Source organism: Oncorhynchus nerka, linkage group LG5 (assembly GCF_034236695.1).
Source record: "Oncorhynchus nerka isolate Pitt River linkage group LG5, Oner_Uvic_2.0, whole genome shotgun sequence".
NCBI lineage: Eukaryota > Metazoa > Chordata > Actinopteri > Salmoniformes > Salmonidae > Oncorhynchus > Oncorhynchus nerka.
The window spans coordinates 61,230,812-61,255,307 of NC_088400.1; the positions used below are offsets into that span (position 1 = coordinate 61,230,812).

Below are 24,496 nucleotides of genomic sequence, written 5' to 3' on the forward strand. Positions count from 1 at the left end.
TCCATGTTAGAATTGACATGAAATCAGTCAAAACATCTCAAAACAAGACATGGTAATGAAGAACAAATTGAAACCATCTGAAATGAGCCACTTACAATTCCCTGCATGGCAGTTCCTTGTCATGATGGCTAGCAATCAGCTAGCGATCAGCTAACAATCAGTTAACAATCAGCTAGCGATCAGCTAACAATCAGCTAACAATCAGCTAGCAATCAGCTAGCAATCAGCTAACAATCAGCTAACAATCAGCTAACCCATCTATAGGGAAGGACATTCATGGAATGCAGAATAGGATAGAGACTACACTCACTGGCCTTTCTTGGTAATGGTAGGGCTAAATACCTTGATCTGTGTGTGTGTGTGCGTGCGTGCGTGCGTGCGTGCGTGCGCGTGCGCGTGGGTGCTGAGTTAACCCAGGGTGCCACCTTAGTCAAAGAGGAAGTGGGAGCTGTGCCACACAGACCCTGGCACCAGACTAGCCCTCACCAGTCAATGTATTACTCCACCACTAAAGACTAGGGCCAACATTAAATCATCCCATAGTGCTTCAAATCTCACAGAAAGTCAACAATATTTATATATGTTGTTAAAGTCATATCCCAAATACAGTATATAAAAACAAAATGTGTATTTGTCTAAAAGGATTTTCTGTTATTACAGCTCTTATTACTGTTGTTTTTCCCAAAGCAGTATGTGTAATAATGTCAATGAATCATGGTGTAATTCATGCAGTAATATGTGTGGATATTCAGGACTTTTAACAGGGCAACTTGGGTAAGAAAACAAGGTGAACAGCCTGTGGATCCAGTCTGAATCACAGAACGTCATTATCTACTGAAAACACCTTCCCCAGAGGAGGAGCAAGGAGGCTTCAAACGGATATCTTAACATTAGAATGCAGTCACATTGCACAAAACTAGGAGAATTGCACTGGGAAATCTTTGAAAGCTTGTTATGCTGGGCTGCTTAGGTAAGTGCATTAGACAACTGTACATCAAAGCCTCAAAATATTCAGTGAGCAGAGCAGAAATGGTAAGAAGAATACTCATGGATTAGTCATCTCCCTCCGGCCGTAAATATAGTGAATCTCATCTTGGCACATTCCTTAAGGCAGCCAACAGGGAGTATTTTATAGTACATTCCCTGAGTGACATGTTCCACAGTGACATGGTTGCGTCCCAAATAGCACTCTATTCCCCATATAGTGCACTACTTTTGAACAGGGCCAATAGGGCTCTGGTTAAAAGTAGGGCACTATATGGGAATATGGTGCCATTTGGGATGAACAATTGTGAGAGCTGACAGAAATAGAAAATAGAGTATGTTGTGTTCCCAACACCCCTTAGTAGACTAGATTGTAGGATTAGCTGAAACAAAACCTCAAAACAAATGTTTGTTGACCTTTAAATGATTAATGAAGCCAATTACAGTACCAGTCAAAAGTTTGGACACACCTACTCATTCCAGGGTTTTCTTTATTTAACTATTTTCTACATTGTAGAATAACAGTGAAGACATCAAAACTATGAAATAACACACAAGGAAACATGTTGTAAACAGAAATGTTAAACAAATGAAAATATATTTGAGATTCTTCAAAGTAGCCACCCTCTGCCTTGATGACAGCTTTGCACACTTGGCATTCTCTCAACCAGCTTCATGAGGTAGTCACCTGGAATGAATTTCAATGAACAGGTATGCCTTCTTAGAAGTTCATTGTGGAATTTCTTTCCTTCTTAATGCGTTTGAGCCAATCAGTTGTGTTGTGAAAAGGTAGGGTTGCTGTACAGAGGATAGCCCTATTTGGAAAAAGACAAGTCCACATTATGGCAAGAACAGCTCAAATAAGCAAAGAGAAACAACAGTCCCATCATTACTTTAAGACATGAAGGTCAGTCAATCTGAACATTTCATGAACTTTTAAAGTTCTGCCACAGGAAAGGAAGACCCAGAGTTACCTCTGCTGCAGAGGATAAGTTCATTAGAGTTACCAGCCTCAGAAATTGCAGCCCAAATAAATGCTTCACAGAGTTCAAGGAACAGACACATCTCAACATCAACTGTTCAACTGTGTGAATCAGGCCTTCATGGTCGAATTGCTGCAAAGAAACCACTACTAAAGGACACCAATAAGAAGAAGTGACTTGCCTGGGCCAGGAGACAGAAGCAATGTACATTCGACCGGTAGAAATCTGTCCTTTGGTCTGATGAGTCCAAATGTTTGATTTTTGGTTCCAACCGCATGTCTTTGTGAGATGCAGAGTAGGTGAACGGATGATCTCCGAGTGTGTAGTTAACACCGTGAAGCATGGAGGAGGAGGTGTGATGGTGTGAGTGTGCTTTGCTGGTGACACTGTCAGTGATTAATTTATAATTCAAGGCACATTTAATCAGCATGGCTACCACAGCATTCTGCAGCGATACGCCATCCCATCTAGTTTGCGCTTAGTGGGACAGTCATTTGTTTTTCAACATGACAATGGCCCCACATACCTCCAGGCTGTATAAGGGCTATTTGACCAAGGACGAGAATGATGGAGTACTGCATCAGATGACCTGGCCTCCACAATCACCAGACCTCAACCCAATCAAGATGGTTGGGGATGAGTTGGACCACAGTTGGACCACAGAGTGCAACTAGTGCTCAGCATATGTGGAAACTCCTTCAAGACTGTTGGAAAAGCATTCCAGGTGAGGCTGGTTGAGAGAATGCCAAGAGTGTGCAAAGCTGTCATACTTTGAAAAATTGAAAATCTAACACATATTTGGATTTGTTTAACACTTTTTTGGTTACTACATGATTCCAGATGTGTTATATCATAGTTTTGATGTTTTCTACAATGTTGAAAATAGTAAAAATTAAGAAAAACTCTTGAAGGAGTAGGTGTGTCCAAACTTTGGACTGGTACTGTATATCAACGTAAAGGAACACCATTTGAAATAACATTGTAATGATTCTTTCAACAGGCAGCAGTTGGAACGATGAATGAATGATGCAGCTAGTGCTGTATCATTCAAGAGCAGTGGTTGAATATCTAGAGAGGTCTTAAAACATGACTGCTTCAAAAGGACACCTGAAGTAGATGTAGGATACGTCCCAAATGGCACCCTATTTCCTATGTAGTGCACTACTTTTGACCGGGACCCGTAGATGACTGCTTCAAAGGGACACCTGAAGTAGATGTAGGATACGTCCCTGATGGCACCCTATTCCCTACAGTAGGTAGGGATGTAGCGCACTATATAGGGCATGGGGTGCCATTTGGGACACAAGAGAATACTAACCTTGTTCAGGTATATGTCTGTTATTATGTTTTTGATTGTGTGTGTATTATAGAACTGTCTGTTCATCTATTGAGGCAGCTATGACTTCAGATGAGTCATGAAGACCAGTGAAATCTTATTCCAGCCCAAATGTGTGGACAGTTTCAAACCAATTTGTTTTACAGTAGTATCTGAAAGGGTTAGAGCAGCATTAATATGCTACGTAAGATGATTGTTCTGGGATGATGACCTTTCGCTGAGCACTAAGCCTTGGAAGATAATGTTTGATAAAAAAAAAAGAAAATGTGTAGAGAAAGCTTAATATGTGAACTCCAAATAGGCCAGAGGACAGGTTTTTGCTATCTCCGTGGTCACAGAGCTACCAGCACATTTGACATTTAAACACATGTCTGCGATAACATCCTCTTCTTTTCTTTTCTTTTCGCCCTGGCCTCTAGAGAAAATCTCTGAGCCTTTCTAAATGTTAAGTTAAGTGCTTGTCTTGTCCTGGCTTGACAGGAATGAGATCCCTTCTCTGAATTGGGAGAGAATCAGGCTGGAGAATTGCCAGGGACCATGTCGGATATCGCCCTTTCAGATCTACACCGCTACACCTTTCAACCGATCAAATTAAGATAGATACTGATGCTCTCCACCGGCACACTGAGATAGAGAACTCAAGTATTTCAATTGAGTAGAAAGTGGAGCCCGTAACCCTATTTATTTGCTAACGTTCCTAACCAGGTACATCAATATACAGTATGATCTATGTCAATACATGGTGATGTCCACTTCCCATCTCCCTATTGCATAGCGACAGCTAGTACTCAAACACTTCCCCTCCTGCCATGCTTGGCTCACTGCAGTTTGTGTGAACTCTCTACTTCCAACACCAGAGTGATACTGTACAGACTTTACACAGTGAGTTATATAGAGAGACTGAAAGTCTGAAAGCATTGCATCACACAAGTCAAGAAGACTTGTTCAGCGGATTGATGGCTCTTTAATGTTTCATTGATTAAAAGCTGTCTAATTCAATATTCTGGGAAGACAAGTGGGGAGGAGCTATTTAGAAATGACTACTGCTTTCAAAGGACGTGTTATAATGAGATGATGACTTTTTGTGTGCTGGAGCCAGGCCAAAGGGAGTGAAACACAGTTTGATGTGATGTCACATGACATAAAGCACAGGGACCTATCGACATGCCTTCAGCCCAGATCTACAACTAGTGAACACAGGGCTGTAAGCAGCAACCTTGAGATGCATATTGCACTGATGTAAAAAATAACCATCATCAGAACTAGTGCTACTCACTAACATACAAATGATACTATTCAGTGTTGCACATAGCACTATCTTGGAAGATGGTGAGAAGTGCTAATGTCTCACAGCTCCTCCATGAATGTTGGCGCCCACCTACACTCTTAAGCTGTGACTCTTAGGAACTATCTTCCCTTCCTTATTGCTGACCAGCGTTGGGCCAGTAACCGAAAAGTGGCTAGCACACTGGTTCTATTTTTTTTTGTTGATTTGCCCTTGATCAAGGCAATTAGCATTAATTTCTCCAGGGTCGCTGTCAATAATGGCTGATCCCTGACCGTGGCCCCCACTCACCGAGGGTTTCTCAGGGGGAGTGGGATATGCAAAAACACAATTCCAATTCACACCACACACGTATACAGGTTACACATTTGCATATGTGTGAAACAGGACAAATATAAGCACCCCCTATTTGACCTTTGGTTTGATGACCAGTGATATAGAACCAGGTTGGAGATGAGTGAAAACAACGGAGACCTTTCACCTTCCGGGAAAGGAGAGAAGAAGAAGCAGCCATTTTAGAGCCCTAAAGCACAGTCCTAGTCCACATGCAGCATACAGGTATCTCTCCCTGACTCTTACCTCTTATTACTTTTGAGATTCTTGGTAATCTCTCTATTTCTATCTCCTTCTCTCTCACACTATTAGAGCCTTCTCCGCCCCTAGCTCCAGGAACGAATCACGCACAACCTGTGAACACAGAGTCCTCGGTTCCCAGTGAACTTAGCAACACGTGTTTGTGGGTAGACAATAAAAGGATCCATGGGTTGCCTCTGTCCTCGTCGCTATTTCCTTTCATGTTCTCTTCCTACGAGGCCGAGTCACCTCGCTACACTGTATCTAAACACTCCTCGGCTCGCCTGTCAAAAATAGACAATAAAGTGGCTTGGATGAAAGGAAAAGGACCATTTTTATAGAAAGTTCAGCTATGAGATACTGCACAATTGTTATACCACGTTCACTAGGCTCCAGATATGGAGAAAAGTGGAGGATAAGATGCATAGCGACGACAGTGTAGCAACTCAATTGTCTTGCAATTGTCCTTGTCACTCAGCTTGATAGTTGCTGAAGTGGCTCTGATGGTTTCACCTTCCAAAGGTCTCCAGACATCACCAATACCTTTGGAGTAAACATCTAATGGGCGTGTGGTCAGACGCCTTTGGGTGAAACTTGGACCTCTACACATCATCTTCAACATGTTGTCCTTTTGCTGAACTGTGGGATGCTTCATTGGGATGACACACCACACCAGCATCCTGCCTGTTCCTGGAAAAATCCCTGAGGGAAAAGTCTCTGTCTGTCTGCCCAAGGCTATCCTGTCAGTCTATCTGGGGCTATCCTGTCTGTCTGAATTAAATCCACTATTCATCAGGACCTCTATCTGCTGCTAGTGGTATAGCCTGGGGACTGACCAGCATCCACTGCTCATCTACTGTCAGTCTACCACAGCAGCAGGTTCAGCACTAGATTATCTTTCTCATTTTGTACCTTTATTTAACTAGGCAAGTCAGTTAATAACAAATTCTTATTTACAATGACAGCCTACCAGGGAACAGTGGGTTAACTTCCTTGTTCAGGGGCAGAACAACAGATTTGATTTACCTTGTCAGCTCAGGGATTTGATCCAGCAACCTTTTGGTTACTGGCTCAACGCTCTAACCACTAGGCTACCTACCACCCCTTTAAGCTGATGTGATATGAAAGGCACTCTCAAGATGGAAAGTAAAGTACGAGTTTTAGGATTGTCCTACTACCTATACTCCCTTGCTAAATGATAAATGTAATGTTCACACTGTGTGTGTGTGTGTGTGTGTGTGTGTGTGTGTGTGTGTGTGTGTGTGTGTGTGTGTGTGTGTGTGTGTGTGTGTACTGACTGGCACGATGCACCCCACAGTGTCTTTCTGTCTTTTTTAACAAGGAGGTTCTGTGTTCTCTCCCTGCCCCCACAGCTGTTTGGCTTGACTGCCCTCCACTAAAACAGCTGACATGTTTCCCCTTGATAATAGTGAGTTAGATGTCCTATTGTCTGTGTCATGCTAATAATAGTGTGTAGGGTATTGTTGCCAGAAATACTAGGCTTAACTGCTCAGCCTTATCTTGAAAATGCCTCATGCCAGTGATGCATAATCATAAGCATTTTTATGAAGGACCTACTACTGACATCTTCTGACAGAACAAGGCACACATCTCTGTGGGGAAGTTCATAATCTACACCACAAGGGGGAGTCCTTTAGCCACTGAAAACTGCTTAAGGACGAACACCACCTTGAGCGCAGCAGCCTTGTCCTTTTTGCGCGGTTGCTTTTCTTGCCTGTAAAAACAACGACGGTGGCTAAAAAGTAACCGCCAACAGCCAACTAAATGTTAAAAGCACCGTGGCTCTTAATGTGTATATGGTATATGCAATTGCGTATTCAGGGGATAACAGACTAACACCCACATTTGTCAATCCCCCTTTCCTAAATCTCAGCAGTTTGAGTTCCCTAATTCCCCTCCCCCTCTTTGGAGAGGGGACACGGGATGAGCAGAGCTTTTGGAATGTGTGCAGCAGCTGCTACGTCACCGCGGTCTCTCAAGTCTCACTCCATCCGAAGATCTCAGGAAAGCCCGAGTCCCGTGGAAAAACAGTTTTTATGGACTTTAAAAACGTTGCGGACGGTAAGTTTGAGTTCTGACTAAAACTTAAGAGTTCGATCAGAATGTTATTTATTTTATGAGACACACTCAAAAGGCACGTACGATGAAGTCCATGTTCAATAAATTTGTTTGCAACTAAATTAAATGTCCGTTAGCCAATTTAGCTAGCTAGCGAGCCGAAGGTAGTAACTAACGGACTAAACTCCACTCTTCCTTCACCATGGAGTGGAGTTTAGTCCGCTACCTAGCTAGGCATGTTTATGAAAATACAGACGTGTGAGCTAGCTAATTTACTGGTTGCTATTTTATTCATGTCTACAAAATAAACGTTACTTAACTAGCTAAATAGCGAGTTACTACGCTATTAACTAATATAGCCTAGTTACATTTATAGCTAGGTAGCTAACTGACGTAAAAAAAAATATTTCTAAAACTGTTTCTCCACATGCGTTCTGTTCTTTTGTTGGGCTCAACTTGTCCCAACTTGAACTGTTTTGAGGCACAGTGCCCGTAATTTGAGAGGGGCAACCAGAAGTGTGTGATGCTGCAGAATATAAATATGGTTATTTGTCTACAGTCATTAATTGTAAAAAATAAAAATAAAATGGGCCACAAAGTATCTAACGTTAGTTCGATGAGAATAGCTGTGTAATTTAGTTTACATTATTTGGTAATAGCAATCAAGCAATGTCATGCATGTTGAGAGCTTGACACTTCACTTGACTCAATTGGTTATGTGGCTTTTAATGCACAAATAGAAAAAAATACTGAAGTTTAAGCATTTTTGTTGCAGATGTTAGCCAGACAGATATCACGTGGGTAGAATAACAGAACATTAATTAAAAATGGTCATATGTTATTACTGCAGTGGCATGAGTGGCTTCACAAAAACATTGAATACATCCAGCTTGCGAGGATACTGTTGATGCTGCAGTCGCGTGCATTGTGGAATCATTTAGGATTGATTAGGTGAAATATTTTGATAACATATGTCTCCCCAGGGAGCCCGTAAAGTGGGACGCACTGTTCTGTCTCCATGGTGATCGAGAGGACGCCCTTCCTAGGTGTCGCGGCAGACAGCTGAAGGGGGCGTGCACCAATAGGAAACGACTACTCGTTCTCTGTGTTCGATCTCATAAAGGCTCATGAAATCCACGATGGTAAGGACAACACGGCGTCAACTTGACATCGGAAGAATTGGGTAGATTACCATCAAATACGAATGTAATGGTTAGCCATTTTTGTGTCATCTCATATGGTTCATTCATGTGCTGAGAGGTGGAATCTTTGCTTTTTTCTTCCATATTCTATACTCTGTTCATGCTGCTGTTGTATTGCTGTGATACCTGCAGAAGGTGTGTTTCTCCCTGACCTTGATTGAGATGCTGCATTTCTAATCTGTAGCACACAATAATCTATTTGTTGTTGTCTGTCACAAATCAAATAAAAAACAATAACCTAGTATAAATGTCTTGTTTTTTTCAGCCATTTTACAATAACGTCTATTACCCATACCAGCCAGAGACCCAAGGGACCCACTCATCAGCTGGGATCCCCTCCCTCCTAAACTCCCCCCTGAGCCAGCCCTCCTCCGGCGGCCGGTGTCCTCCAGCACCACCACCACCAGCCATGTCTGCCTCCACATCCACCACCATCCCGCCTTTCAAATTCCGGCCTCGGCGCGAGAGCGTTGACTGGCGCCGGATCAGCGCGGTGGACGTGGACCTGGTGGCCAGCGAGCTGGACTTCCAGACCCTGCAGGAGCACATCACAGGGGTGACCTTCTGCAACGTGGAGGGGGAGCGTTGTGTCCGCTGCCAGAGCCCCGTGGACCCAGCGCTGCTCAAGCTCTTCCGCCTGGCCCAGCTGACAGTGGAGTACCTGCTGCACTCCCAGGAGTACTTGACCCTGAGCCTGGGGGCAGCCGAGGAGAGGCTGCAGACCCAGGCCCGCGAGCACCAGCAGCTCCTGGCCCAGCAGCAGAAGCAGGCGGACCAGGCCAAGGTACTGAAGACGGAGCTGAAGCAGAGGAAGAAAATCATTGCCCTCAACCAGCAGGCTATGATCAACATGACCAATTGCCATAAGGTACTGAACACCTCCTCACGTTGCTGCTTCTTCTCGGTGTCGGTTTCCATTTGTATTGTACAACAGTTAGTCCCCCCTTCCTCCTGGGTCCCCCTCTTAGCCATTGTTCCCCAGGTGATATTCAGAGCTGCTTTAGCTTTGTTCAATTATCATTGTCAGAGGAATGGGAATGCTAATAGGAGGTTCATCTTCGTACATATCTACCTCAGTTACCTCGTACCCATGCACATTGTCTCAGTACTGGTACCCTGTGTATATCGCCAAGTTATTGTTACTCGATGTGAATTTATTCCTTGTGTTATTATTTTTACATTAAAAAAAATATTTTTTTCCTCTGCATTGTTGGGAAGGGCCGTAAGTAAGCATTTCACTGTTAGTCTACTGTTAGTCTACTGTTAGTCTACTGTTAGTCTACCTGTTAGTCTACTGTTAGTCTACTGTTAGTCTACCTGTTAGTCTACTGTTAGTCTACATGTTAGTCTACTGTTAGTCTACCTGTTAGTCTACTGTTAGTCTACCTGTTAGTCTACTGTTAGTCTACTGTTAGTCTACCTGTTAGTCTACTGTTAGTCTACTGTTAGTCTACCTGTTAGTCTACTGTTAGTCTACTGTTAGTCTACTGTTAGGCTACCTGTTAGTCTACTGTTAGTCTACTGTTAGTCTACCTGTTAGTCTACTGTTAGTCTACCTGTTAGTCTACTGTTAGTCTACTGTTAGTCTACCTGTTAGTCTACTGTTAGTCTACCTGTTAGTCTACTGTTAGTCTACCTGTTAGTCTACTGTTAGTCTACCTGTTAGTCTACTGTTAGTCTACCTGTTAGTCTACCTGTTAGTCTACTGTTAGTCTACTGTTAGTCTACTGTTAGTCTACCTGTTAGTCTACTGTTAGTCTACTGTTAGTCTACCTGTTAGTCTACTGTTAGTCTACATGTTAGTCTACTGTTAGTCTACCTGTTAGTCTACTGTTAGTCTACCTGTTAGTCTACCTGTTAGTCTACTGTTAGTCTACTGTTAGTCTACCTGTTAGTCTACTGTTAGTCTACCTGTTAGTCTACTGTTAGTCTACCTGTTAGTCTACTGTTAGTCTACCTGTTAGTCTACTGTTAGTCTACCTGTTAGTCTACCTGTTAGTCTACTGTTAGTCTACCTGTTAGTCTACTGTTAGTCTACCTGTTAGTCTACTGTTAGTCTACTGTTAGTCTACCTGTTAGTCTACTGTTAGTCTACCTGTTAGTCTACTGTTAGTCTACCTGTTAGTCTACCTGTTAGTCTACTGTTAGTCTACTGTTAGTCTACTGTTAGTCTACCTGTTAGTCTACTGTTAGTCTACCTGTTAGTCTACTGTTAGTCTACCTGTTAGTCTACTGTTAGTCTACTGTTAGTCTACCTGTTAGTCTACTGTTAGTCTACCTGTTAGTCTACCTGTTAGTCTACTGTTAGTCTACTGTTAGTCTACCTGTTAGTCTACTGTTAGTCTACTGTTAGTCTACCTGTTAGTCTACTGTTAGTCTACCTGTTAGTCTACTGTTAGTCTACCTGTTAGTCTACTGTTAGTCTACAACGCATGTGACAAATCAAATTTCATTTGGTTTAAATTAATTATACCATTTAAATCAGAGACATAGTATTGGAAATAGGTTCACCTCATCCCGTAGCTGTAATGTGGCCACTTTATAAGGATTGGTAGACGTAATCGTTATCAGCTTTGTTTTGGGACCTAAACAATAGGATTGTGCTCTGAGCAGATGGTGTCAGCTGGTGATAATTAGACCTAGTTATTTTAATCCACTTACAAAAGGGTGGCAAGAGACGGAACCAAAATGACTGAACCACCTCCCCCACCCTCATTCATGTTTCCATAATGACGTTGGTCTCGCGTCAACGTGGCGTTTTGATGTTCTTCTATTTGTTACACCAGAAATGTATGCATTTATTGTACAGATGTAGAATAGAAGGATCCTTGTATTTTTAAAGGGCATTGCTGTTGAATAGGGCCCAGCTGTTGCCAAGGCAACACCTAGTGTTTCATATGACTGAGCATTGTTGCTAGGTGAGAGTGCCCTGCCCGGCTAACAGGCACGTTGATAACCGAGGCGTCTGTACAGCTCAATTATTGATGGGCCACTGTGCTTCCAAAAATAGGCCTAGATGTGTTGATTGTTTCACACAGGTACTCAAATGTATTACGTCAAGCTACATTTACAGATACAGGAACTTCAACAGGTATACAGAATGCACAGTGTATCTGATACACAGTATCTAGCCTAATTGTCTGCAATTCGCAGAAATTTTGCATAAATTGTAGTACTTGTATCATTCAAGAAACGTCCTGCCTATTTCAGCCTGTGTGTTGTCAATGCAATCTAGAAAATGAACGTTTTAGTCCGCTTTTTTATTACTGTCTCGCACATCAAGACACGGCAAACGGATGCCAACAGACACACAACCGCCTTGATTCGATCAAGGACCAGACCTAATTCAATTTCACTGGCGATTTCCAAAGTTATTCCAGAGCAGCAATGCAATTACAGCACACAACAACAAGGGTCTCTGTTGTAGAAACCACCACTTCCCCTGCAGCATGGTAAAGCACCAGCACGCGAGGCAACAAGGTATCGGTGGCAGTGCGGTTCAGTTTGAATGAAGGCACAGATGCGTGCTGTGTTGGTGTCGGGCGTTAAATGTGGCGTGTGATGTGGTTGCTCTGGCGTTTAAATCTGCCCCGTCTGTCACTCCCCCTCCCCTGTGAGCTGGAGCGAGGTGACGCCAGGCATATGGGGTGAATCACGTCACACCCGCTATGTAGATCTGTCTCCCAGGAAACAGTCCCTGAAGCTTATTGGTGGATGGTAATGTCGCTATGTCGATCTGTCTCCCAGGCAACAGTCTCTTAAGCTTAATGGTGGATAGTATAGTCGCGGCTTGAGCTTTGGGTTCAGATGTGTTAATTTTTTACACACAGCCCAAGTTGCCTATTACAAAATTGGCCTTACGTTTGATCTATCAGTGAAGGTAGCAAACAACATGTATTCAGACCATTGATTCGTTGCAATCTTTGCATGGGAATGTACTGTCAATGTATAATTCCGTTTCCTTTTCTTTTCCTTTAGTGTCAACATTGTGATAAAGCCTTCATGAATTCCTCCTTTCTCCAGAATCATATGCAACGTCGCCATGCAGACGAGTACGACAGCCGTAAGTCAAGAGAGCTTTAAAAGGTTTGATCATCAGTTTAGAGAGAACGGTAGGGAAAGTAACCGTCAGTCAGGTAAGAAGGTTCACTGCAGCCAACTACCCTGTCTCCTATAGGGAGTCCCACTGGTATGGGTGTCCCCAAGCGCACCACAGTGTGTCTACAATGCTGGAGAACCAGTTCCTATGACATCCCACTGTAGTTTGCAGCAGCAGTAGACATGTCACACACTCCCACACAGTCTAGCAGAAAGAGAGAGGTGTATATCTTTGAGCCCGGCCCTGAAACACTACTTAGGCTAACTTTTTCTCCATTAGTCTGTCTCTGTTAATGTTTCTCTCAGAGTTAAGGACAGGCAACCAGAGGAAAGTGAAGAGCATTGCAGATGAGGAGGAGATCAGTCGGCTGAAAGGGCAGCTGAGTTACACCACATCTGAGCTGGAGTCACAGAGGCAAGCCCTCTTGGCCAAAGCCTCTCAGGTGGGACAATAAGAACCGTGCTTGTTTCAATGGCATTGATCAGTTTGCACTTGCATATTTATTTAGAGCTTTTGACCATTTTCCTTCTCTTTTCATCTGTAGGAAAGAGACCAGCAGTCCATGCACCAGGATTTGATGAGAAAGCTAGAGAGATGGAAGGAAGAAGAACACATGAAGATAGAGGAGATGAGAGACGGTTTCCGGAGGGAGATAGAGATGCTTCACAACAGGAACGCTCTTCTTCAACAAGTGAGTCCACTAGTCCATTTGGCAAAGCACTGACTTTCCTGGTTCCGTGTCCAATTCAAACTGATGCGTTGGTGATTTGGTTCTGTAAGTCAGGGAGTTTTTGTTTGAATGATTTGATGTGATCTGTACAGAAAGTGGATCTCAAGATGACCACTCCTGAGAGGAGGCCCAGTCCTGCTCCCCAGCAGACTGACCAAGACATGGATGAAAAAAACAAGATTGTGGTCCAGAAGATGGATCAGAAACACAAGAAACTGGTAAGCAGCTAAGCAGTACTTCTTCTCTTTAAATATTTCAAGTTGTGATTTTTTTTTTAAAAATGTATCAACTATTTATTTTGTTACAGGAAGAAAGGTTTACATCAAAAATGGAAAAAATGAGGGCTAACCATGAGAGCGAAAAGAATCAGGTATATTACGTTTTGATGAAGAATACTGGTTAACAGAACTACTTGTGAGTTCTGTTGAATAGTTAATGGTCAGCGGAGAGCCTTGAAAGAGGCAGCCATCGCAGTGGGATCTCTAACGTCTGCGTCTGTCCTATGTCTCCTCTCAGTGGCAGGATCAGTTTAGCAGGTTGGAGTCGTCTGTGGTGGAGTGGCAGCAGCAGAGCCAGAGGCAGAAGGAGGAGAGTGACCAGCGGCTTCAGGAGCGGGACCTAATCATCCTCTCTCAGCGAGAGCAGGTCAGTTCACTCGCCACCACCCCCTGGCGACCCGGCCACCGGGAAACTGGGCGCCTACTTGACCCTCATACAGGAAATCCTGGATTGATGGCGCCGGATGGACGTGTCATGTTTCCACACACTCATATAGTGTAGTCGTCAGGGCCACTCTGACTTCATAAGCATGTTAAAAAGTTAAATTAAATTAGATCACGCCATTGGGGTTCAACAGCAGGGGTTGAATACAAAACATTAAATATATATATATAATTAAGAAATGTAGCTTATTGTACTTCTTCATTTCACAGATAAAGCATATGTCCTCAAATCCACCTACTAAAGTAGTTGAAGTTCCAGGTATGCATACTTTTTCTTTGACTTAATTTTTTGTATTACTATGTTTAAATTTGTCAAATTTGGATATTGGCTTGAATCTGGATGTTAGCTTGAACTTGGATATTAGCTGTTTATAGTTCTGTAAAGAACCTGTTATTACTGACTATTCTTCCTACTTTGTATGTTTCAGTGATCTTAACAGCCACAGCGCCAGAGCCTAAACCAAAGAGAGTAGTGATGGGTAAGTTATTAGCAGGAGATTCCCAACGATATGTAGCTCAGTCAATCCAGACATCTGCATCCTTTTGCTCAGAGAAAAGGTATGCTAGCATGTAACGAGACTGTTCTGTCAGCGATCTCCCAACAAGACACCATTAGAGATCAATGTTATTGTTCCATCTACCTGAGTTCCCTCCTCCTAATTCCCGCTCTTGTCTGACCTCTGACCCCCTGTGTTGTCCAATCAGAGCAGCCTCCCTCTGCTCCTAAACTGGATCCTATAGAGGAGCTGTCTGAGGAGGACAAAGGTAACACAGTCTAGACGGCAGCAGCGTCTGTCTGTCTACTCCATGCATGCTCTCTGCGCGGACGTGTCAGTCGGTCTGTGATGCCTGCCATGTAGTCAGTGAGCATTTGTGAAGTCAAGTCAGTCAAAGCCACGTTGGCCCAAAAAGGCAGCAAGATGTTCTCTTCTGCCTGTCCCTCTCCAGAATCATGTGGCTGTTAGCTGTAGTTATCTATGGCACAGGTCCCTTGTAAATGGAAGAAAAGGAAGTTCATATGCACCGCTCTCTCTCTCAAATCATTTTCATGCTTGCCCAGCCTGTCCTCTGAAACTACAAAGGCGTCAGTGTTATTTTGAGTGTGTTATCAAGTGTATGTGTGTAACTGTACTGTACTTGTCTGGTGCTTGTCATAGACTCGTCCAGCGTGTCTGAGAAGAAGCCAGTTGTTGTAATGAAGCAGCCGTCTTCTGTGACCAGTGTCCTGAGGAAGAACCCCAACATCAAGAGGGAGCTGCGTCCCGCCCTGGAGCAAGCACTCCTAGAGAAGCTTGAGTCCCTGGGAGTCAAACCGGTATATACTGTACCTTCATGAGTACAAATACACAATGACATCTTTAAAATCACACTCTGTGGAAGATCTATGCCGTGAAAGAGTCAGCCTGACAGATACACCATCAAAAACATACAACAAATTGACTTCACTAATAGACTTAAGGGATCATTTGTCTCCCCGGTAAAGATAATCCTTATGATAGTTAAGCGTCTTCCGTTTTCTAATCTACACAACTCTGTAGGGTCTGAGGGGACTCGGAGGCAGCGAGTACAGTGATCTCATGGCTAAGTTGCGCTCGGAGAGAGAGAGTACGGCGAAGGACATTCCGGACTACTGGCGTCACCGTGAGGATGTGGCTCTCACACTGCGTCTGAGACTGAAGGACAAGAGGACGGAGAGTGACTCTGCCCCCGAGCAGCGGGTCAAACCAAAACAACCCACTCAAGGTTAGATGTATTTGTATTTATTATGGATCCCCGTTAACTGCTGCCAAGGCAGCCGCTAGCTACTATTCCTCGGGCAAAATTAAAGCCGTTATACAATTTAAAAAACATTACAATCCAATCTTGACAGAAGTCACAACACACTAACCCTAACCACATATCTACAATGTAAAATCCATGTACGTGTGTGTATAGTGCGTATGTTATCGTTTGTGTGTATGCATGTGTCTACCTGTGTTTGTGTTACTTCACAGTCCCCTCTGTTCCATAAGGTGTATTTTTACCTGCTTTTTAAATCTGATTCTACTGTTTGCATCAGTTACCTGATGTGGGATAGAGTTCCATGTAGTCATGGCTCTATGTAGTACTGTGTGCCTCCCATAGTCTGTTCTGGACTTGGGGACTGTGAAGAGAACTCTAGTGGCATGTCTTGTGGGGTATGCATGGGTGTCGGTACCTTCAGCATGTCAACACCTCTTACAAAGACAAGTAATGATGCAGTCAATCTCTCTTCCACTTTGAGCCATGAGAGATTGACATGCATGTCATTAATTATAGCTCTCCGTGTACTTTTTTAAAAATTGTTTTTCAATCAACCAACAAAACACATTCCACATTCACAGATGTGACAGGCTTAAAATAAAAAATAAAAATACAATTAAAATGAATGATAAAGTCAAATAAAAACATTTATTTTTCTTAATCTATTTATTTTCCTTGGTCGTGTACTTTTAAGGGCCAGCCGTGCTGCCCTGTTCTGAGGCAACTGCAATTTTCCCAAGTCCCTCTTTGTGGCACCTGACCACACTACTGAACAGTAGTCCAGGTGCGACAAAACCAGTGCCTGTAGGACCTGCCTTATTGATTGTGTTGTTAAGAAGGCAGAGCAGAGCTTTATTATGGACAGACTTCTCCCCATCTTAGTTACTGTTGTTTCAATATGTTTTGACCATGACAGTTTACAGTCCAACGTTACTCCAAGCAGTTTAGTTACCTCAATGTGCTCAATTTCCACATGATTTATTACGAGATGTAGTTGAGGTTTAGGGTTTAGTGAATGACTTGTCACAAATACAATGCTTTTAGTTTAGGAAATATTTAGGACTAACTTATTCCTTGCTACCCATTCCAAAACTAACTGCAGCTCTTTGTAAAGTGTTGCAGTCATTTCAGTCGCTGTAGTAGCTGACGTGTATAGTGTTGAGTAATAAATAAATAAAAATCGGCCGATTATTCGGTATCGGCTATTTTGGTCCTCCAATAATCGGTATCGGCGTTGAAAAATCATAATCGGTCGACATCTACTCTCAACCATACAATTTTTCAATTGCTCATCAATCCAAGGGGATTTAACCGTTTTTACATTCATTTTCTTAATGGGTGTGTGCTTATTAGTAACTGGAATAAGCCATTTTATTAAGTGCAGCGTCTGGTTGCTCCTCATTACACACCACAGACCAGCAAATATGCTCTACATTATCAACATATGAATCACTACAAAACTTGTTGTATGACCTCTTATACACTATATTAGGCCCAGCCTTTGGAACTTTGGTTGTCCTTGATATGGATATTATATTGAGATCACTACATCCAATGGATTTGGATACTGCTTTAAAGCACAATTCTGCAGCATTAGTAAAGATGTAATCAAAGCATGTTGATGATTTCATTCCCATGTTGTTTGTAACTACCCTGGTAGGTTGACTGACAACCTGAAACAGGTTGCAGGCACTGGTTACAGTTTGAAGTTTGTTCTTGAGTGAGCAGCTTGATGCGAGCCATTCAATTTTTTAAATCACCCAGGAAATATACTTCTCTGTTGATGTCACATACATTGTCAAGCATTTCACACATATTATCCAGATACTGACTGTTAGCACTTGGTGGTCTATAGCATGTGGGGAGTATGAGGACTTAGAACTTTTAATGCATTCAAGAATGTTCATGTGGTTTTTGCTGAGGGGTTCATGTTTCATTTCGTGGGTCTATTCCATTCTCTTGTGATAGTTTGCTAGCATGCTGCTGGTGACATTAAACAAGTCCCCCTTAATCAATGTAACAGTTTAAGCCTTAAGCTGCTCGCAACAGGAGTCATGTTCGTCACCGTTTTAACCTACTTAGGCCTCGAGACATCCTCAAACGAACGAATCAGCTGATTGTTATTGTTCTGTCCCTCCCTACAGTGACCCAGGCCAGACAGCTGTCCAGCAGCCTTTCCTCCAAGGTGACCCAAGTGATGTCAGGACCACCAGCAGTGCCTGCCAAACAGCTGCAGACGACCCCCAGCCTGCCCCCCGGACCCTTACCACTACCCTGCCCAAGATCTCCACTCCCAAGTACGTACCTAGTCAGAATCTCCTGCTGTTTGTCTCAATGCATGCCAGATAGACACCCTGTCTAAAGAGACTACCTCACCACTGGCTTCATTTATGTGGTATCAGTTTCTTATTACCTTATAAGGGAGTGATTGATTGTACGTTCATTTCAAATTATGACATTGCCTTTGTTCTCGTAGGACCCCTCCCTTCAGCTCAGATGATGAGTCATCATCAGAGGAGGAAGAGGAGGAGGAGCCACCTCAGAAACCCAGACAGGAGCAGAGAGTCCCTCATCACAGAGCCTCACAACCCAAGACCACCCCCCATCACAAACTCACCCAGTCCAAACCGGTCCAGGCCAGATCAAGCCAGCCCAAACAGGTCCTGCCCATTACCACCCAGGCTCAGCCATATAAACCCCAGCAGCCCAGAAGCACTGCTGTCAACACGACCAAAACGGCAGTCACTGTGGTAGAGAGCGAGGGAGAGTGGACAGAGGGGAGTGAGTTGGAGGAGGTCGACCCACAACAGCTCCAGAACTACAAAGACCAGAATGGGAACGTACAGAAGACTACAAACAGTAAGAGGGACTTTTGTTGTTTTTACACCACGAGGCTGATTTACTCCTTTGTGTGATTTACTTCTTTAACCTCTCTGGGATATTCGGGACGGTAGCGTCCCACCTCAACAACAGCCAGTGAAAGTGCAGGGCGCCAAATTCAAAACAACAGAAATCCCATAATTAAAATTTCTTAAACATACAAGTATTTCACACCATTTTAAAGATAAACTTGTTGTAAATCCAGCCACAGTGTCCGATTTCAAAAATGCTTTACGACGAAAGCACACCAAACGGTTATGTTAGGTGAGTGCCTATTCACAGAAAAACACAGCCATTTTTCCAGCCAAAGAGAGGAGTCACAAAAAGCAGAAATAGAGATCAAATTAATCACTAACCTTTGATAATCTTCATCAGATGACACTCATAGGACTTCATGTTACACAATACATGTATGTTTTGTTCGATAAAGTTCATATTTATATCCAAAAATCTCAGTTTACATTGGCGCGTTACGTTCAGTAGTTCCAAAACATCTGGTGATTTTGCAGAGAGCCACATCAATTTACTGATAATAAACATAATAAAAATACTCATAATTGCTAAAAGATACAAGTGTAATGCATGGAATTTTAGATCCACTTCTCCTTAATGCAACCGCTGTGTCAGATTTTAAAAAAGCTTTACCAAAAAAGCACATCATGCAATAATCTTGAGTACAGCGCTCAGACAACAAAACAAGCCATACAGATATCCGCCATGTTGTGGAGTCAACAACGTCAGAAATAGCATTATAAATATTCACTTACCTTTGACAATCTTCAGCAGAATGCACTCCCAGCAATCCCAGTTCCACAATAAATGTTTGATTTGTTCGATAAAGTCCATCATTTATGTCCAAATACCTCCTTTTTGTTTGGGCATTTAGTACACAATTCAAACTCATGGCGCGCGGGCAAGTCCAGGTGAATGTTCAGACGAAAAGTCATATTACAGTTTGTAGAAACATGTCAAATGAAGTATAGAATCAATCTTTATGATGTTTTTAACATAAATCTTCAATAATGTTCCAACTGAAGAATTCCTTTGTAGAAATGCGATGGGACGCAGCTACCTCTCACGTGAGCATGCGTGATCAGCTCTTGCCACTCTGGCAGACCTCTGACTCATTCAGCTCCCATTCCCCCCTCCTTCACAGTAGAAGCATCAAGCAAGGTTCTAAAGACTGTTGACATCTAGTGGAAGCCTTAGGAAGTGCAATATGACCCCATAGACACTGTATATTCGATAGGCAATGACTTGAAAAACTACAAACCTCAGATATCCCACTTCCTGGTTGGATTTTTGGAGAGAAGAAATTGCCTGCCATATGAGTTCTGTTATATTCACAGACATCATTCAAACAGTTTTAAAAACTTCAGAGTGTTTTCTATCCAAATCTACTAATAATATGCATATATTAGCAACTGGGCCTGAGTAGCAGGCAGTTTACTCTGGGCACCTTATTCATCCAAGCTACTCAACACTGCCCCCCAGTCCCAAAGAAGTTAAGTGCTAATATCAGATAACAACACACCTTTTCTTTTAGTTGTGTGTTTATTGAAAACTGTTGCCCATAGGTTTTTATGCGTTGTGCTGACCATATTTGTCTTTCCAGATAACCTGGTCAGGGACTTGACTAAGAGCCTGGAGAAGCAGCTTGCAGACAGAGGACCAAAGAAGCCACTAGGGGGAGTGAGCATCTTACCAGAGAGTAAAGACAAAGACGTTGTACGGGAACTCAAGGTGAGACATCCGCTGTAGTCTCCTCTCTGCAGTGTCATCATCAACCCAGAGTAACATAAGACACAGAGAACAAACAGAACATTTGTCAACGCCAGAATGTTCCCATATCCTAATCGTGTTAATCTGGACTGTTATGCGTTTCAGTATACAAACGAGGATGATGAGGATGACTGGGATATCTCCTCGTTGGATGACCTATCGGTACCCGCCCCCGTGGGCAAGCCCACCGCCCCTGTGAGGAAGAGCCTGGAATCAGACAGCACTACCAGTGTCTGGGGAACATCCACCGGGAAGGGACAGAAAACAGGTCAGTCTCACTCACTCTCACAGACCCAGCTCCATTCAGGTCCCTTTACCCTTCATCTTCAGCCTCTGATGATGTTTTATCCATTCCCCAGGTTTGAATGAAGCAGGAACCGGCAGCACTCTGAAGAGCAGCCTGGTCTCTGTCAGCGACTGGAGTGACGATGATATATAGTCATATGGAGGTGATACGGGTTTACAGTTCTACAATGATAAAACTCAATATGACGCCCATAGGAATTCTTTGGAAGGCAAATATACTTCTACATGATTTACCGATACTGTTAGAATTACAGTTGCATGTAGAAGAGACTTAATGAATGGATCCTCTCTGTTCAGGACACAGTGTATCTCTAGAGATATACACATATGACAGTGGTAGCCATCTGCCTTGTGGCAGTTTTCAGTGTTTTTATTTTATATACAGATTATATATTAGCTACAGGGAATTGTCACCTTAGAGGTTTTATGAAATGTGATATTGCACTCCATGTGAGGTACTTGTATGATTTGTGTCAAAACAATTTACATGAAATTTGTAAGACATTTGAATGTCCTATGAAAAAAAAAAAATGTTTTTGTATATAAAATATTTATACACGCTAGACAAGCGATAAAACTTTTTTTTTTAATCAAATGAAAACATTAATCTCTTTCCTTGATGTCAATTCAGTTCACTAAAGGAACACAGTTATATGTTAGTAAAACAGTCATACATGAGGTATCTACAAGATGTAGGTGGTGAGACAGTTACCAAATCAAATTGAGTCAGTTCCCACAATGTTTTCATGGTAACTAACGACCAATGATATGAAGCAGTGTATTTCCTGCAGTACAGGAGCTACTGCAGCTCAAACTAAATTGCCCCAGTGGTCCTTGTTGTCCTGATCCTTCTGCCACCTCTGCTCCCTTGGACCAATTGTGGCATTGGAGTCAGTCTGGAAGAGTTTGGCATCATGTATGTGCGTCTGGTCCGAGCTGTGGCATAGGAGTTAAGTCTGCGAGGCCTTTTCTTTCAACTGGAAGACGGAGCAAGAGAATTGTGAGATGATGAACACATATCCGACACAAAAAATATTCCTTTGATGCAATCTATTGTCTTTCGAGTGAAGCAGGAATATTGTGGAAAGTGTTACGTTGAGCGTAGACCCTCCTTTCCAGAGAAGAAACTGAGTACGAAACCACCGGTGATGAGCAAGAGCGAGCCTCCCCAGCCAATAAAAACCGCTGCTCCGATTTCAAAGAGAAAACATTTGAATGCATATACTGTATACTTAACTACTTGAAACCAATGTTGTTCTAGTGTGTTCCAGCAGTCTCATTGAAAAAATATCCACTCACTTCTGTGCCTTGAAATTGTGATCCACAGACTCTGATCTTACTTTGTTACCCCACCAGGAGTACAGGATCAGGCCAGAAAATCATAGGAGGAAAACAGCTATTATTATCATATCACTTTAAAAAAAAAATTGAACTAGGCAAGTCAGTTAAGAACACATTCTTATTTATAATGATGGTCTACCCAGTTAAGAACCCAAGAATGACAGAACAGATGGACAGTGCCCTTACTGAGTAAAGGAACACTGATGCAGAGTAGAACACTCAGTTAAACAGGAAGCCAAAGTACAGGACTACAATTATGTATTATACACTGAGTATACAAAACATTAGGAACAACTTCCTAATATTGAGTTGTACCAACCCCCTTTTGCCCTCAGAACAGCTACAATTCATCAGAGTGTGGACTCTACAATGTACTACAAGTCCTGTGTGGCTCACTTGTTAGAGCATGGCATTTGCAAAGACAGGCTTGTTGGTTTGAATCCCATGGAGGACCAGTATGAAAATGTATGCACTCACTACTGTAAGTTGCTCTGGATAAGAGTGTCTGCTAAATGACTGAAATGTTTTAAAAAATGTGTCAAAAGTGTTTCACAGGGATGCTGGCCCATGTTGGCTCCAATGCTTCCCACAATTGTGTGAAGTTGGCTGGATGTCAAAAAAAAAGCCAGCAGCGTTGCAGTTCTTGACACAAACCGGTGTGCCTGGCAGCTACTACCATACCCCATTCAAAGGTACTTAAGGCTTTTGCCTTGCCCATTAACACTGAATGGCACACACACACACAGTCCACAGTCCTTTAAGCTTTCTCCTCCCCTTCCTCTACACCGATTGAAGTGGCAAGTGACGTCAATAAGGGATCATAGCTTTCACCTGGATTCACCTGGTCAGTCTATGGCATGGAAAGATCGGGTGTTTTTAATGTGTTGTGTACTCCGTGTATATTGGAGTTTGTGGATCCCACTCTATGGTGTCGCTACTTCCGTCTGCAAAATGTTGATCATGATATTTATAGTCATACTTCTGCCCTGCCCCATTATCTGCCTGTAATCTAGTACTGTATAAGAGCATCTGCTGAATGACAATCAACTGCACCAAACTGCACTGAAGATCTTGAGTACAACCCTCCAAGTTGTAAGAGTCAATATCCCATCATGTATCATCAGATGTTAGGTGTCCATATTAAGACAGAATCACACATCCATGCAAGTTGTGACAAGCTGTCCAGAACATACCTGGTAGTCCCAGGATGGAGGGGTACTCTTTGCAGTCGGACACCCCCGTTGAGTCTGAGACACAGTCCTTCCAGAGGTTAGAGAAGTAGTTGCTGGTGGTGAGCACCACGCTGCCCACTTCAGACCAGGTCCAGTACTCTATAGCCAGAGTGGAGCTCACCAGAATCCAGCCAGCCAGACACAAAGCAGCCTATCTCCATGTACATCATCACCGTCCTATGCTTCATGATGATGGTCGATAAGGAGGATGCTCTCCTCTAGCCTGGCAGTGGTTACAGGGGAATAAAAGCTACGTTTATGAAGAGGATTTACCAGAGAAATGGATGTAGTGAACAAAGCTGGAGTGAAGTTCCAGAGTTGCTCAGAGATCTTCGGTCTGTGGAAGTCAAGGTGCAGCCAGGCACTTGCATTGTTATGTCACTGATGCCTCCCAGTCAAACCAGCATTGTGGACGTTTGGCTTATCTCACAGGGTTTTGCTCCGTAAGCAAACGTCTTCTTTTCCCACGAACCAGGGGGAGATAGCGTCAGGGATGGGGATTCATGAAACTGGTTTCCTCCCTCCCCTCGTATGGGGGTTTGACACTAGGTTTCTCTCATAGCCCTTTATCTCAAATCACAGTGGATGAACTGCTCCCTCCCAGCTAAGGTCACAAGACACTGGTGCATGTAACTGATTCATGTCAATATTCTCTGGGCAAACTGATAATGATCTATGTAATATAGCCTATAGAGTAGAGCTGAGGACAGTATCCTAAAGTAGATCTTTATTGGACAATTTGTTTTGCCACAATAATGAAAATAGCATTTTAAAATGAAAAAGAACATGCCAATACACATGGAACAGCTACATAACAAACAAAAAACGTCAATCCCAGTGCAACATGCCACACGATCACAACCAATCACTGTAGAGGTGGGACTTGTTGGATCCCTTTGGCTCCTGTGACTGTTTTGATTGGCTGTTTTCTCTCGTTCAAAATTCTCTGGTGAGGGGCACCATGAGTGGGCCAATTCCACCCTGCTAGCGTATTTAAGATATATTCAGAAAACATGCACTCAAGCTTTATGCAAACCGCATTGTAGACTGAAAGTACACCCTTCATTTAGAGAAGCATGCATATGTGGTGGTGTATGTAAATCAGGCATGTATGCTTATACTTATACTGTACTGTACATTTAACCTGTTTGAATGGGCTACTGTGAATATAGTGTCAGAG

At 42.9% G+C, this 24,496-nt stretch overlaps 1 protein-coding gene across 1 annotated transcript; it reads left to right on the forward strand.

Annotated features, from left to right (window-relative positions):
* Positions 1-7,136: 7,136 nt before the first annotated feature.
* LOC115129768 (cilium assembly protein DZIP1-like) lies at positions 7,137-21,330 on the forward strand. Its single transcript, XM_029660468.2, is given in 20 exon segments — positions 7,137-7,243; positions 8,224-8,382; positions 8,708-9,310; positions 12,421-12,505; positions 12,847-12,983; positions 13,086-13,232; positions 13,364-13,489; positions 13,579-13,641; positions 13,788-13,916; positions 14,204-14,252; positions 14,422-14,472; positions 14,699-14,758; positions 15,151-15,308; positions 15,532-15,736; positions 17,920-18,011; positions 18,014-18,072; positions 18,252-18,634; positions 20,271-20,398; positions 20,543-20,705; positions 20,797-21,330. Coding segments are annotated over 19 exon segments (2,733 nt in total). The 5' UTR covers positions 7,137-7,243; positions 8,224-8,367; the 3' UTR covers positions 20,877-21,330.
* Positions 21,331-24,496: the final 3,166 nt, after the last annotated feature.